Source organism: Zootoca vivipara, chromosome 6 (genome assembly GCF_963506605.1).
Source record: "Zootoca vivipara chromosome 6, rZooViv1.1, whole genome shotgun sequence".
NCBI classification, from domain to species: domain Eukaryota; kingdom Metazoa; phylum Chordata; class Lepidosauria; order Squamata; family Lacertidae; genus Zootoca; species Zootoca vivipara.
Window position 1 is genome coordinate 45,062,372 of NC_083281.1, and position 14,671 is coordinate 45,077,042.

At 46.4% G+C, this 14,671-nt stretch overlaps 1 protein-coding gene across 1 annotated transcript; it reads right to left on the reverse strand.

Moving 5' to 3' along the window:
- Window positions 1–753: 753 nt before the first annotated feature.
- LOC118087343 (titin-like) lies at window positions 754–14,037 on the reverse strand. The gene is made up of 7 exons (XM_035119901.2): window positions 13,840–14,037; window positions 9,686–10,009; window positions 7,671–7,991; window positions 5,929–6,231; window positions 5,137–5,283; window positions 3,151–3,197; window positions 754–2,467 (listed from the first exon to the last, which is right to left on the reverse strand). Exons 1-7 carry the CDS (start codon window positions 13,916–13,918, stop codon window positions 2,324–2,326), a joined length of 1,365 nt encoding a protein of 454 aa, XP_034975792.2. The 5' UTR covers window positions 13,919–14,037; the 3' UTR covers window positions 754–2,323.
- Window positions 14,038–14,671: the final 634 nt, after the last annotated feature.

The following is a 14,671-nucleotide window of genomic DNA, read 5'->3' on the forward strand; positions in this document are numbered from 1 at the left end:
AAATGTGTTGAGCCAGGCTTGCTACATTTGAAGACCCTGCTTCTCATCCTGCTCTGCCGGCCCTGGATATCTGCCTCAAAACTCTGCCCTGAAGGCACCACAGTCTGACACTCCATACTTCAGGGGGGTGGGGGGTGGCAAGCAGAGTGTTGTCAAATATTTGAATACTCCTCTCTGGAAAATACTGTATGTACATCAAAAAAAACTGCATGTTAAATAGAATGAAGCTGAAGCACACCCTCGCCTTGATGCACTATGTGTGAGGAAGGGTCGATATTGGTTTTCTACCATGAGGAAGCAATGAAACATGGTTTTCTTTTCCCCAGCTGCAGTCTTCAATGTTTACAGTCCTATGAATTCTGGGTAATGTACAGCACTGGCGGAGGAAGCCAGAGCGGCACTGAGGTGGCAAACCCGGGGGCGGGGCGCCGCGATTTTCGGCGCATGCGCAGACGTCGTGCCCCCCCCGGCGACTCCCAAGCTGAGTGCCGCCACTGTGCCTGGCAAAAAGTCTCACTTGGCGCCACGGCGGCTGGCTGGCACAGCACATGCGCAATCAATACAGGCCGCCACTGGTGCGCAGCAGCAGCCCATACGGACTGTGCATGCACATGATGCTGCACATGTGTAGTCCATACGGGGTGCAGCTGGCACACGGTGGCCCATAATGGGGTGCCGCACAAGAGCGGCAGCCCGTAACAGGGTGCCGCTCACACGGCAGCCCGTATGGACTGTGCATGTGCAGCACCCTGTATGGAGTGCACACACGCAATCCATACCGGGTGCCGCTTGCACACAGCAGGCCATAACGAGCTGCCGCGCGAGAGTGGCAGCCCGTACAGACCACGCATGTCCGTAAGGTGTGTGTGGGCGGAGGCGAGGGGTAGGGAGGGGCGCGCCGAGTGTCACCCCCCCAAGGTGGAACCCGGGGCACCCCGCCCCCATCGCCCCCCTTGCTACGCCCCTGATGTACAGTTACTGTGCCATGAATTGGTACAAGATATTGTGACAGCAGAAGGGCTTAGGTGCTCGGCATTAATAAAACTGCAGCATTTAAACACTTTCTTTGCAAATGAAGAGGACACGGAGAGAACCGGAACAAGTGGAGGCCACACAACTTGTATGCCAGCAGAGAAGCAATTGTGCCCCTTCTGAACCAAAGGAAAACATTTTTCAGTTTAGGTGCTAATGATCTGTAAAAACAGCAATGCTTAAGTGCCCACAATATCTTTGCAAGAGGAGGAGATGGAGAGCACACCAGAACTTGGCCATGCCCATGACCTCTAGGTGGTAACACCCCATGACTTTGTAGCCCTACTAGATCCAATAAGTGCCAGCTGCCACTGGCTGTACCACAGAGTTGTCCATTGCCTGAATGTGAACTTCAGTGCATGGCTCTGGCAAACGAGAAACAGAGAGCCGGTTGAATCATACAACTGTTGAATTAGAAGGCACCCCAAGGGCCATCGAGTCCAACCCTGGATAATGCAAGGAATCATTGCTCCTCATTTGACATGACCCACAAATCCAAGCCTCTTCTAGCTGATTGCTCCCTGTCCTTAGGGATGGAAGCTCTTGAGAGCAAGAGGGGAAAGATTGGCAGGATTATATACGGAGAATTTCAGCCGAGATCTCCAGTTGCTTGACAAAGGCTCTTGTCTCACACGTTCATAACAGCATTGCAGCCACTTCTCTGCAACCAGATCAGATGCACAGTCTCTCTCTCACACACACCCAGTTGTTACATTTGCTTGTGGCAGTTGCAGGAGTATGACCCACACAATTGGCCACCTCCCACATGATAAATGTATACACAAATCCACACTGCAGCCATGTGGGGAAGTGGCTTCTCAACAGCCACAGGTGGGAATGAAGGAAAGCCAGCAGCTCTTGAGAGCAAGTGCATGCATTCCAAATGTTGGCTCTGGAGGACACCCAGCCAAGGGACCTCACCCTAGTCAGTCACCCTCTTTGCAGCAGCAGCCACCACAGGCTTCCTACACCTGCTCCTTTGGAAGGAGGGAGATGGCTGAGATGGCAAGGGTCAGTGATGGCGAGGGCCAATGATGGCTTCAGCAGCATCGCAAGAGCCAGACATCATGACCATAGATTCAGGCTGCCCAGCAAAAGATGAGGAAGAAAAGGGGATGAGGGCTTCAGCAAATCTTCCAGAATGTGTGTCTTCAAGGCAGCAGCTCCGTTGCTTCTAAAGGGACCAGGAACAGTGTTATAGGGAATGGGGGTCCAATGACTTTTGAAAGGCAGCTCATGCCTCGCTCCCATCCTGTGCCATTTCCTCTAGTGCAAGTGGCTGGTTTGGAGGCTAGATCTGGCTGTTGCCAGCTCGCTGTTTTGGTTTTGTTCGTACTTCCGCATAGATCACCCCAGCATCTGGTTCCACTTCCTTTTTGTTGAAGCGGAGGCTGGCATAGGTCAGCTCTTTCTGCCGGCCGGTTAAAGGAAGGCGCTGTCAAGAGAAAGAGAGGGCGGGGATCAGAAAGTTTGTTTTGTTCTGTCTCTGGTGCTCTTGAAAGCATATTGTTTGCAGGTGGCAAAAGAAGCTGCAGAAATAAATATATACACCGGGAGCTTTGGAGCAGGCGAGAGGGGAAATGGATACAGTAAGCAAACTTTTGACAACCTGGTGCCCTTTGGATGTTGTTGGACTGCAACATCTGGAAGGTACCAGGTTGGCAAAGGCTGCAAGAGACACGATCCAACCCTTCATCAAAGAAAGAGACAATTTCGCCATCCTGGGGAGGCAGCACCACAACAGATGTGTCGCCATTTTACTCCCCCTCTAGTAGTGAACTTGTGTGATCAGTGCAAACAGAACTAGAATCAAAACCAGGCCACTAAGAAACAAGAGGGGAGGGGAAAGGTATCAATCAGCATGTTTGGGGAAAACCCAAGGTTTGCAGAAATACATATATTTAAAAGACTTAACACAAATCACAGTCCAGTGATGACTAACCACAGTGGGTTTTTTGGTTTTTAAAAAAATGAGTTGCCAGTACTCATATCTTTATCATAGAATCATAGAGTTGGAAGAGTCCACAAGGGCCATCCAGTCCAACCCCCTGCCTTATTAAAGCGCCATGGGTGACAACTTAAAATGGCTGCCTGGGTCAGGAAAAAAATCCCTCTTACCGTTCCTGCTTCTTTAGTTGAAACAGCTTCTGTCTCTGTTGTGCTTTCTGGAATGGAATGATGAAGAGAAAGTGGTTATTCTTGAATGAGCATTAAAGAATCCCAAGAGTGAAAAAGTGGTTGATGACACATTCCACAGAAATTCTTTGTTAACCATCCTGGGTGGAGATGGGCACGCAGGGGTACTCATACCCCTAAACATTGAGGGGCAGTATTTCAATATGAGTAGGAAAAAAACGAGAGTATGCCTAAACATTTTTTAAGAAAAATAGCACTGTCTGTAGCCCTGGAGCTAGAAGAAACAGCTGGATAGGGGTAAAGCAGAGGTTACCAGAGTGGTGTTTATGGTAGTGCAGGCACACAGAGGCCTTCCCTGGTGCCCACAGGATCCTCTCCCCTTATTGAAATGAGGCTTGAAAGGAGAGAGAGAGAGAGAGAGAGAGAGAGAGAGAGAGAGAGAGAGAGAGAGAGAGAGAGAGAGACTATATCTCCGTTTTGCAAATGTGTCCTTGGGCTCCAAAAAGCTGGCGCCTCCTGTGCTGTCTGCAGGAGGAAGAGCCGGTTGTGGTTCCACCCCTGGGGGGTTGTAAGCAGCGGCAGCCCAAGGCACCGGAGGCCAAATCCCCCACTGCTGCCCCACAATGTGGGGGACATGAGGCTCTGCAATGACTTCTCCTTGAGAAGAAGCCCTTGCAAAGCCTCTCCCGGTGGCGGCGTGAAACAGGAAATGCAGCTCCACTCTGCTCGTCTCTCCCCCGTTGACGCTACTGCCTCTGCCGTGGCACCTACCTCCTCTGGTGCCACACTGCTCACTGCAGTGCCACAACGCCAATTTCCGGTGATATCTCTTGAGAGCTCTTGGTGAAAATTGGTGGCAATTCCAGCACCGCTTCTCCAGCAGCAGTGGAGGTGGTGGGGCAGGTAGGGTGCCTGCAGGAGCACCACCTCAGGGACTTCTGCCACCTGATGGGGTTGCCTCTCCACACCTCATTGCTGCTCTGGCCCAGCCATAAGGCAAGCAGCCTGTGAAAACTGAGCAAGCTCCTTTTTATGAATATGTCTGGGCCCACACTGAGTCCACCAAAGAGAGTGGAAGCAGCTGTCAGGCACCTGGACACTGTGCCTGGACACAGCTGCAGCTGAGAAACAGCCCAGCCCCAGCTACCAGCTGCTATTGCCAAAAGCATCAAAGCAGCAGTGGCATTTCCACAGCACGAGGAGGAGGAGGAGGAGGAGGAGGAGGAGGAGGAGGAGGAGAAGAAGAAGAAGAAGAAGAAGAAGAAGAAGAAGAAGAAGAAGAAGAAGAAGAAGAAGGTTTTATTTGTATTTATATACTGTCCTTCATCATAAGATCTCAGGGCAGTTCTATCTGTGGAGCGTTGTAACTTATGGTTGTTTATTCTTTCCTCCTCTCAAGCTATCCCTTTTCTTTTTGTGTTATGTCTTTTAGAACGTAGGTCTAAAGGCAGGGGCAGTCTTACTTCTGATCTTTTAAGCTGGTCTGGGAGCCTAGTTTTGGCTGAAGAGCAGGGTGGAAATGCTCTAGATACGTAAACGAATAACAAAATACTTATACAGTACTTCAAATCTTTAAAAGTGAGAGACTCATATAAATAATTTTTACCTCATGTAAATAATTTTAAACATTGTTTTCTCTAATATATGCATTTCTATGTACTCTAGCACAAGCGTTTTGGGGCATGTTACTTGGTTGGTTGACAACATTGCACATTTCAGAGAAGCGCGAATTTGGAAGGATGGTTGTACTTCAAATCAGAGATTGTTTCCAAAAATATGAATTCAGAAAGTTTGCATCAAATCAAATGAACTGAATTGCAGTTCTTCCCCCTCGCAGTTTGCAACACCCCCTCCCTGGCATGCCCAGGGAAGCATTTGCAAATGCACATTGTGTGAGCTAATCCGTTTACCTCCCATATGACCTCTCCAAGGTGCTTGGCTTAGATCTGTCATGGGAGAGAGCCTTACCTTTAGCCACCTTCTTGTATCTCCATGCTAAGACACTGAGCAGCAAGAGAATGAGGATTCCTGCTGCAGCTCCGGCTCCAGCTCCAATTCTAGCTCCAATTCCAGCTCCAGGACTTCCGCTGTCCGTTTCTAGCTGCTTGTCACGTTCTGGTTGAGAAGGAATAGGAAAAGAAAGACCCCCTTGATGGTGAAATGAAGCAGGCAGGCAAGATTCTGCTGCTGGACAGGGCTTCATTGGAGGGTATGGCTGACACCCCAAACTTTTGTTCATGCCCAAGTTCCAACTTCAGGAAAATTAGCATGGACCAGTGGGCAGTGGATCATTAAGTTGTTTTGATAACTGATCATTAAGTTGTTTGTATTTTATGGCTTTGCTAGCCACTTTGAGACATCATCTTGTGGGAAAGGATGGAGGTTTTATACCTAGGAAGTGGCAGTGGAAGCAGAGGAGATACATTCACTGTCCTTCAGTATTTCAAACCACCATCAACTCATCAGCAAGAACAGAGCTGTGTCTGAAAACAAAACTTGCAACTTGCTGAGAAATGTTCTCCCCCCCCCAAAAAAAGTGGGGACTTGGGGCAAGAAGGGGGGGCAGAGGATGGAAGCTCTTAACATCTCATTTGGGTCAAAAGTGACCCAGAAATTCTATCTTTCTACAACTGGAAAATTTTGTTTTAATTTTCTTTTATATCTCTGTACATTTCCCACCTATCGGTGCCAAACACCTTTGCATCTCATTTCCTGTAGAAAGAAAATCATGGGGGGGGGGGAAGAGATGATTCTGTTTACCAGAGATTGTCACCATGGTCCCATTTCCTCGGCCATTACTACCGACAGCACATCGGTACGTTCCAGAGTCGTTCCTTTGGACATTGTTCAGAACGAGAGAAGCCAGGCCTGTGGTCATGCTCAGAGTCCTGCCTGCACCTGTCACCACCTCCTCATGTCCATCGGTGCCATTTTTATACCAGGTGACACTGTACGGGAGGAGTGGCACATTCTTGGCAACTGCAACGCTACAGTTTATAATTAGTGTTTGCCCTTCCATTCCTTGGATGAAAGCAGGTGACTGGATGACTGACAGATTAGCCACTGTGGAAAGAGCAGAAAAAGCATTTGACAACTCCAGTGTGCAACCTTCAAATTGCCAGAGGAGATAAAGTCTGCATCTGTGAGACTGGGCAAATAATGGCAGTTGTGCCAGATTTTGTGGCTTTTAGTTAAATATGAAGCCATGGAACTTGTGCATGGAACTATTAACTTCTTTGAAGTTTGCGTTCTTGGCTTTTCTCTGGATCTTTGTTAGGCTGAGCACTGAGGGTACTAAATGGCTTTAGGAGTGGCTGTGAATGCAGCCTTCAGTGTGGGCCAGAGAACAACCCTCCAGTTGTTTAGGACTACAATTTCCATCATCCCCAGCTAGCATGGCTGCATAGCGTTAGAGCTGAGGGGAGTACAGTTGAGTAGGCTGGGGTTCCCAAGAGTTGTAGTCCAAAACATAATGGAGGTCAGCAGGTAGACAAATGGAGAATGAACCTGTTGGAGTGCTACTGCTGGAGTCTGAAGCTACATGAGGCAGACAGAGAGAGATTCAGATCTGTTTCATCACAACTGAATGCAAACCACATTTGCACTTCCCCCAAATACTGGTATATACAAACCAAAATGCAGCTACATGTTGAAATTCACACACACCCAGGTTTGGCAAAGCAGTGCTCTAGCCATATAGTGTCTACAAAAATCTGAACATTAAGGGGGACGTGTATACAAAGATGCATATGTGTATATGTGTGAAAATAGCGTACAAAAATTCATTGGGATTAATTGGCACTAAAATGCTGACTATTTTTGTGAGGACTTTAAAAATAAATAAACTGGTGTGGAGATGTGGTGAACTGAACTTAAGACTGAAAAAATGAGACGCCGAAAGAAACTGAAATTGATGGATCCTCCTGCCTTTAGCACAGGACAGTGGATTTGATGGCCTGTGGTAGGCCAAGGAGGATGCAGCCTGTGCCTGATGACTGAGAAATGTCAGCCTGCCAAACATAGGGCGGAGCTAAAAGCAAACACTCTATGGCCACATCCACATGCTGCATTTAAAGCACATGGGTGTCCCGTCCCCTGGGATCCTGGGAAGTGTAGTTTGTTAAGGGTGCTGGGAATTGTTGTTGTGCAAGGGGTATATTACAATTTCCATTATTCTTTGGGGAATGGCATGTGCTTTAAATGCATAGTGTGGCTGTGACCTATATGATTCCCCCTTAAATCTGGACATTTACCCTGTGGTTTTAAATCTTTCCCAGGAGACCGTGTGAAAGCGATTAAACAACTGAAAAGTTGTGTCACCTCAGGCTGTAAAAGGTTTCCTACCTCTGCATTATGGAGCAGAAATACAGACTTCGATCTTGGAGTATTCTCCAAGGACCTCTGAGAAGCTTCAAATGAAGAGTTACTATCTTCTGGGGTGCATTCCTATAACCACCTCTGCTCATCGCTTAATAACCAGATAGAAAGTTCCCAGTACTTACTCGTGATGACAACATGAGATGCAATTCCTGATGATTTTGATTGATTTCTTGGATCTCTCCCAACATTACAGATGTAGGTCCCTGTATCGCTCACAGTAGCATTTGTGAGGGTGAGAGAAGAAAATCCTGCTCTCAGGTTCTGAATGATTCTGTACGAGCCTGTTTTGTTAGCCTGCTCAACCGCAAGCCCATCTTTGTCCCAACTGACATACATGCTGCTGTTCCTGCCGACTGTCCTGAAGCGACACTCGAGGGTGACATCCACCCCTTCCACTTCACGGATGGGTCCAGAAGTCTGGTTCACCTCAAAGTCGGTAATTTCTGCGGGAAAGAGATGTTGTAATCTGCACCCTTACTGAAAGCATTGGACACTGAAAAGGTAGCTGGAGTGGAAGAAGAGGGATTGAAGCATTTAGAAAAAGCACCTCAGACAGTCCTAGGACTGGACTACATTGAGGAAGATTCTCTCTCTCTCTCTCTCTCTCTCTCTCTCTCTCTCTCTCTCTCTCTCTCTCTCTCTCTCTCTGTGTGTGTGTGTGTTTAAAAAATCAAAACAAAGGTAAAACAACTACATACAGTCAGAGAATCATCTCTGAATACTCTGAATACTCCAAAGACCTTTGCCAAAGTATATATGCTAATATATGCATATATACTTTGGCAAAGGTCTTTGGAGTATTCAGAGTTGTTGCTAAAATCATCACAATCATCACAAACACAACATTATACATAATCACCTCCATTGCTTGGACTATTGTCCACAATTAAAAAGATATATTGTATCAGCAGCAGTGCTGGTCTGCAGAGTTTATACCGTGTACAAAGGCAGGAGGGAATAATAATAATAATTAAAATATGTGCTTCATGAATGCCAAACTGTGTAGACCATAGGCACCGTTCTGCTATATGTATCATTGTTTGTATGATCCATAAAGTTGCCCCAGACTGCATAAAAGTTACCATAGTTCCTCTAACCTCTTGCGATGTTCACTTTCCATGTCAGTTTTTCCAATAATGCTACCTGCCAGATTGCACTATACCACTGGTCTATGGTCAATAATTGCAATGATTTCCATGCCCTGGCAATGGCCATTCTTGCTGTGGTTAACAGATGAGTTATGAGTTCTTTGTTTCAAATGCATGGCGTAACCTGACAGGTTAAGCAGAGCCAGTCCTGGGGTCATGGGTACGTTCTGACTTGTGATCAAAGATATCTCTGTAAAAACATTTCCCCAGAACTTTTCAATTTTTGGACATGCCCACCACATGTGTCAGTATGTCCTTATAGCAGGACACCCTCTCCAGCATATCGGAGAACTGTTCAGGTTTATAAAGGCTAGTCAACTAGGTGTTAAGTACAAACCATGTATGGTTTTAATGGATCTTTCTCTGGTTGTTGCTAATACAGATTTAGGTGTCTATGTGTTTGTGTGCTCTGCAACATAAGAGAGGCAATAGGAGATAAGGGGCTCTGCTGGAAACTGGAAAGTTTTGACTGCTTTTCTCATTTTAAATAATCATAATAAACAAGTTTATGGACCACAGTGCAGCACAAAATGATCAAAGCAGTGAGCACAGCAAAAACAGGATAAAACACAGATATATAAGCTCTAAGAAAAGCAAATGAATTGATGAGAATGGGTATCAGATGAGTGAAAGTGTGGCAAGGCTGTGGCTCTGACCTTACCCCACACTTTGTGTCAGAAGACATTTTACTCACATGGTGCCCCCTCAAATGTAATGTGTGAAGGATGCTTTCATTTTGCACATTTCAGAAGAAAAATGGACCCCATTAATCAGTTACTGGGATATCCATGATGCTCCCATTAGACTAGAGAGGCCCTGATTTTTATCTGAACTATTATCTTACTTTGGAAAGCTAATGTGGGTTTTCTGAAAAGTGTTGAGCAGCCTCAAATCCCCACAAACATTCTCCAATCCACAAACTATACAAGAGTTAGAGGACGGAAACTACCCTGTTAAAACAGATTTTGGAAAGAAATTCAAGTATTTACCAGTGATGGTCACCTTTGTCCCATTACTGAAAGGTCCACATTCTGCGCTGCAAAAGTTACACAGATAAGTTCCAGAATCCTTCAAATCCACATACTCCAAAGAGAAATTACTTAATTTGTCTTCTAGATTTTGAAATATGTGAATTGGGCTCGAGTTATACAATGCCACATTTTCATCGCCTTTAACTTTATACCAGTTAATAGCCCATTTGGTGGCGTTTCCACTGAAGCTGCACTGCATATTCAGTGTTGATCCTTCCTTCACAGTCACAGTGGCAGGTGTTTGAATCACTGAAGAATGTGGAGCAGCATGCATAATAAACCCTAAAATGACAAGGAGAAAAAGATTAACCTAAAAGCACAGTATCTGTCATTGAGCCACCAACTTCCCAATGCAATTGCATCCTGAAAATTGCATGCATGCATGCATGCATGCATGCAACTGCAAAGTGTATGTACGGATTCTGCATATTTGCAAGGAACACAAGCCTGTCTCTCTCCTGAGACATGTTCCCCTCTGCAACAGCACATGGCTGGACTAAATTCAAAATTGCAAACAGTTAAAACAAAATACCATCACAGGAATAGGGTGGTTCCTGAAATACACCTTCCAACTCTATGAGCCTATGAACACTGGCGGAGGAAGAGGAGTGCGGAAGGAGCGCACCGCCCCCGGCAGTGTGATCCTGGTGGGGTGCCATTGGGGCTGTCCCCTGCCCCACCCCCGGGCAGCACGCCCCTGCAAGCACCACACCCCACCCCCAGGACACGCACCAGCCCTGCCCCCCTGGTGCCAGAGCATGAAGCTCCACCGCATCTTAAGAATACTGGAAATGGGCTGCTGAGGGGAAAGTGTTTAAAGTAATGGAAAGCAGCAAGATAAGGTTGGAGAGAAATTATAGAATCATAGAATCATAGAGTTGGAAGAGACCACAAGGGCCATCCAGTCCAACCCCCTGCCAAGCAGGAAACACCATCAAAGCATTCTTGGCATATGCCTGTCAAGGCTCTGCTTAAAGACCTCCAAAGAAGGAGACTCCACCACACTCCGAGGTAGCAAATTCCTACTTTCCACCTTAGGTGTCACTTATGGAATCTGTAATTAATTCCCTCCCTCCTCATTTGAGCAAGATTTGTATTTTTAAGGGAAGTTTTATTGTCTTTTATAGCCCCCTTGGCTAGGCTCATTAGCCACACTGGCACTATATACATTTAAGCTCAGCTTCGCTGTGGTTAAATCACAGAGTCTAGGGTCGGCGGTTCGAATCCCTGTGATGGGGTGAGCTCCCGTTGCTTGGTCCCAGCTCCTGCCAACCTAGCAGTTCGAAAGCACGTCAAAATGCAAGTAGATAAATAGGAACCGCTACAGCGGGAAGGTAAACGGCGTTTCCATGTGCTGCTCTGGTTTGCCAGAAGCGGCTTTGTCATGCTGGCCACATGACCTGGAAGCTATACGCCGGCTCCCTCGGCCAATCATGCGAGATGAGCGTGCAACCCCAGAGTCGGTCACGACTGGACCTAATGGTCAGGGGTCCCTTTACCTTTACCTCTATAATTGTAGTTTTAAATAACCTCCAACCACCCTGAAGAGAACTGACTGTTCCAACTCCCTCTCAACTCCCTTCTAATGGCTTCCTTGAAATTTGTTGAGATTTTTCAGCATTTGTTCTCATGAAACAAACATGACCTCGCTGAACTTCCTGAGGAACCTGCCACATGCAGAATTGGTTAACATGAAGAGAACTGTGGCCACTGGCCCTGGAAGGTCAAAAAGACTTACAACTTTCACAGGATCCTGGACACCATTCAAGATTAGGTACAACATTTTTGGGGGTGGGTTTTTTTTTCACTGGGGAGATACCACAGAGGGGAGAGTTTGGTTTATTGGATCTGGCTTGTGACAAAGAGCTTGTTACAGACACATAGGACAGAGGAGAAGAAGAATGGACAAAGGGCAGGCTGGTCAACTTTCAACATAAAACAGGGCAGGGGATTAGGTACAAAGTTGTACCTAATTAAGAAGAATAGGGTGGGCAGAATGTCCTTGACCAGGCATCCCCAAACTGCAGCCCTCCAGATGTTTTGGCCTACAACTCCCATGATCCCTAGCTAACAGAATCAGTGGTCAGGGATGATGGGAATTATAGTCCAAAACATCTGGAGGGCCGGAGTTTGGGGATGCCTGTCCTTGACCAACCACTGTCTGGTTTGCAGTACAATGGAAATGATTCCCATCCAGACATTTACTGAGCATTCAGCTCTATGGATGAACACAGTGTCTGGAACCATCTTTTTTTTAAAAAAAAATCTGTCATTACTATGCAGATTTCTTATTCTATTACCTATTTATGTAAAATATTTATTAACCCCTCCCACTCCCCCAGCTCCCTTCACTAAAAACTCCGGGTCAGTGAACAAAGGTGTCAGAGGTACCAACTTGCACCAAAGATTCTCCTTCTCCTTCATTTTGTGGTCTTGCTTAACAGCCCAGGCCACACTGTCCTGGGCAGCTGGAGCTCTGGAAAGCCCTCCCCCTGAGGGTGCACGGGACAATTCCCCCTTCGTGAGCTGGTTTCTGCTATGCCAAGAAGGCACTCTTTCAGGGCCGTCTTAAGCGCCCCTGGTGCCGTGGTGCGCCGGATACCTCCCTGGCCGTAGGGCCGGCCCTGCACTCTTTCCAATTGCTTATGGACTCCTCTATAATCATTCCAAAACGTTGCCCACACATTCTGTGTTGGAAAATGTCTCTCGGGAAAAGAAACTTGCCCATATGCAATAAAAGCTGTCTTGTGTACTTTTGTACTGCTGTTTCTACTACCAATATCACAAATGGCAGTAAGTTTTTGACCTGCTAGAGCAGCCTTCCCCAACCTTGGGTCCTCAAGGGTTGTTGGACGACAATTCCCATCATCCATAGCTAGCAGGAGAAGCAGTCAGGGATGATGACAGTAGTAGTTCAACAACTTCTGGGAACCCAAGGTTGGGAAAGGCTGAGCTAGAGACTCTTGTGGCCTACACCTTATCTGTCTACCTACCTGTCTATTTTATTCCATTTCCTCCAAGGAGCTCAAGGTGGCATAGCCTGTTCTCCCCTTTATCCTCACAAACATGTTAGGCTGACAGGCAGCGACAGGCCTAAGTGAGTCCTGGTGAGCTTCATGGCCAAGTGGTGATTAAAACTCTGGTCTCCCATGTTCTAGAGCCCAACATTTTAATCACTACACCACCCTGACTCTACTCTATCAAGCTAGCTATCTAAGAAGTCCAATGTAATAAGGTGCTAAAGTCTCTCAGGCGTCCTCGTCTGTCCTCCAACGGGCGGCTAGCTTGTGTTATCCCCGTTTCACTGCTACAGTTTCTTCAAGGGACGGACTTCATCAACATGTTCATACACTAAAACTTAACAAGGCTGAAACGCTCACAAACCTCAACGGTTCCTGCTAGCCACCCGTCGGAGGACAGACGAGGACGCCTGAGAGACTTTAGCACTTTATTACATTGGACTTTTTGCACATTGAACGTTGCACTTTTTGAGCCTTATCTGCCTCTTCAGAGACATTTGCATATGTGTTATGTATTCCATCCCCTCCGGTTGCATATATATATATATATATATATATATATATAATCTTAGTGCTTTCACGGTTTTTGTTATTTCTATACATCCTGTAATATTACCGTGTTGTCTGTTGTTTGTAGCTATCTAAGAAGGCTTGTACCTGGTATTGCCAACAACACAGGAGTCACTCTGTCTAGCACCATTTTTTCATGAGTCACCAAGGCTATGTGAATATCCACTCTGCAAGCCAGTTGGCAGAGAATGGGGAGGTGGTCTGAACCCAGCCTGTCCCCTTTCAGATTGTAGGGACAGGAATCATATTTCTGCCTCTGGAAAAGTAGCAGGTCTGAGAGGGAATATTCAGCATCATTCTCTGCTGCTAGCTTGCTACAGACAGGGATTTATATGAATATATATTTACATGGAGGTAGCATCCACCACTATGGTCCCCCCCACTTATGATATGAAGAACCACAGCCCAGAATTCTACAAGCTTGATCTACTGTATCTAATTCTGCAGAATATGCCAATAGGCTGTTAGAGGACCCAAGTTTTCTGAAAGCAGGAGAAGACATCTCTTGGAAAGGAAACTCACCCACATGCAGTAAAAGCAAAAACAGCAAGCATGGCAGCCCCATTTTTCCTTGCTGGAGACTCCTCTTCTTGCAGGACATCTTTCCAACCGGAGCCCCAACTGTTAACTCCACAATGCCAGGAATCCACCATGTGTAGTTGGCTGGTGGCGATTTCCTCTCAGTCAGACCCACCCTATAGGGAAAGGGAGACTGCTGGATTGTTGAATAACCAGGTCTCTCCCCCCCCCCCTCTTTCTACTGCACCACTCCCACCCTCTGAACATAGTTCCTCTTTATTCTCTCTCTCTTTCACTTTCTCTGTCTCCATTCCATCCATTTTGCAAACTGGTATCTGTTCCCTTTTACATTTGCCATTTGTTCAGCTTCAAGAACAAGATGACTACACAGAGGGGGCATGTTTAGGGATGTTTTAAATGTATGATGTTTTATCGTGTTTTTAATATTCTATTGGGAGCCACCCAGCCAGATGCGCAGGGTATAAATAATATGTTGTTGTTGTTGTTGTTGTTGTTGTTGTTGTTGTTGTTGTTGTTACTGGCTTGATATTTTTCAGGGACACTCCCATAGAGTATATTGCAATAACCTCATGGTGGAGGAGATGGGGGCATTATCTTCCATATTTTGTAGTTTCATGCAGATTTTTGCTGATGCTTTTGAAAATCAAACCATTGCCTTGGGTTTGATTGACACACAGCAATCTACTTGCAGGCCTCCAATAGATCTTTGGTTGGCCACAGTGAGAACAGGATACTGGAGTCGATTTGCCCCCTTTGGCCTGATCCAGCAGAGATGCTCTTATGTTCTCACAAGTGTGAGGAAAGTCAATGAGAA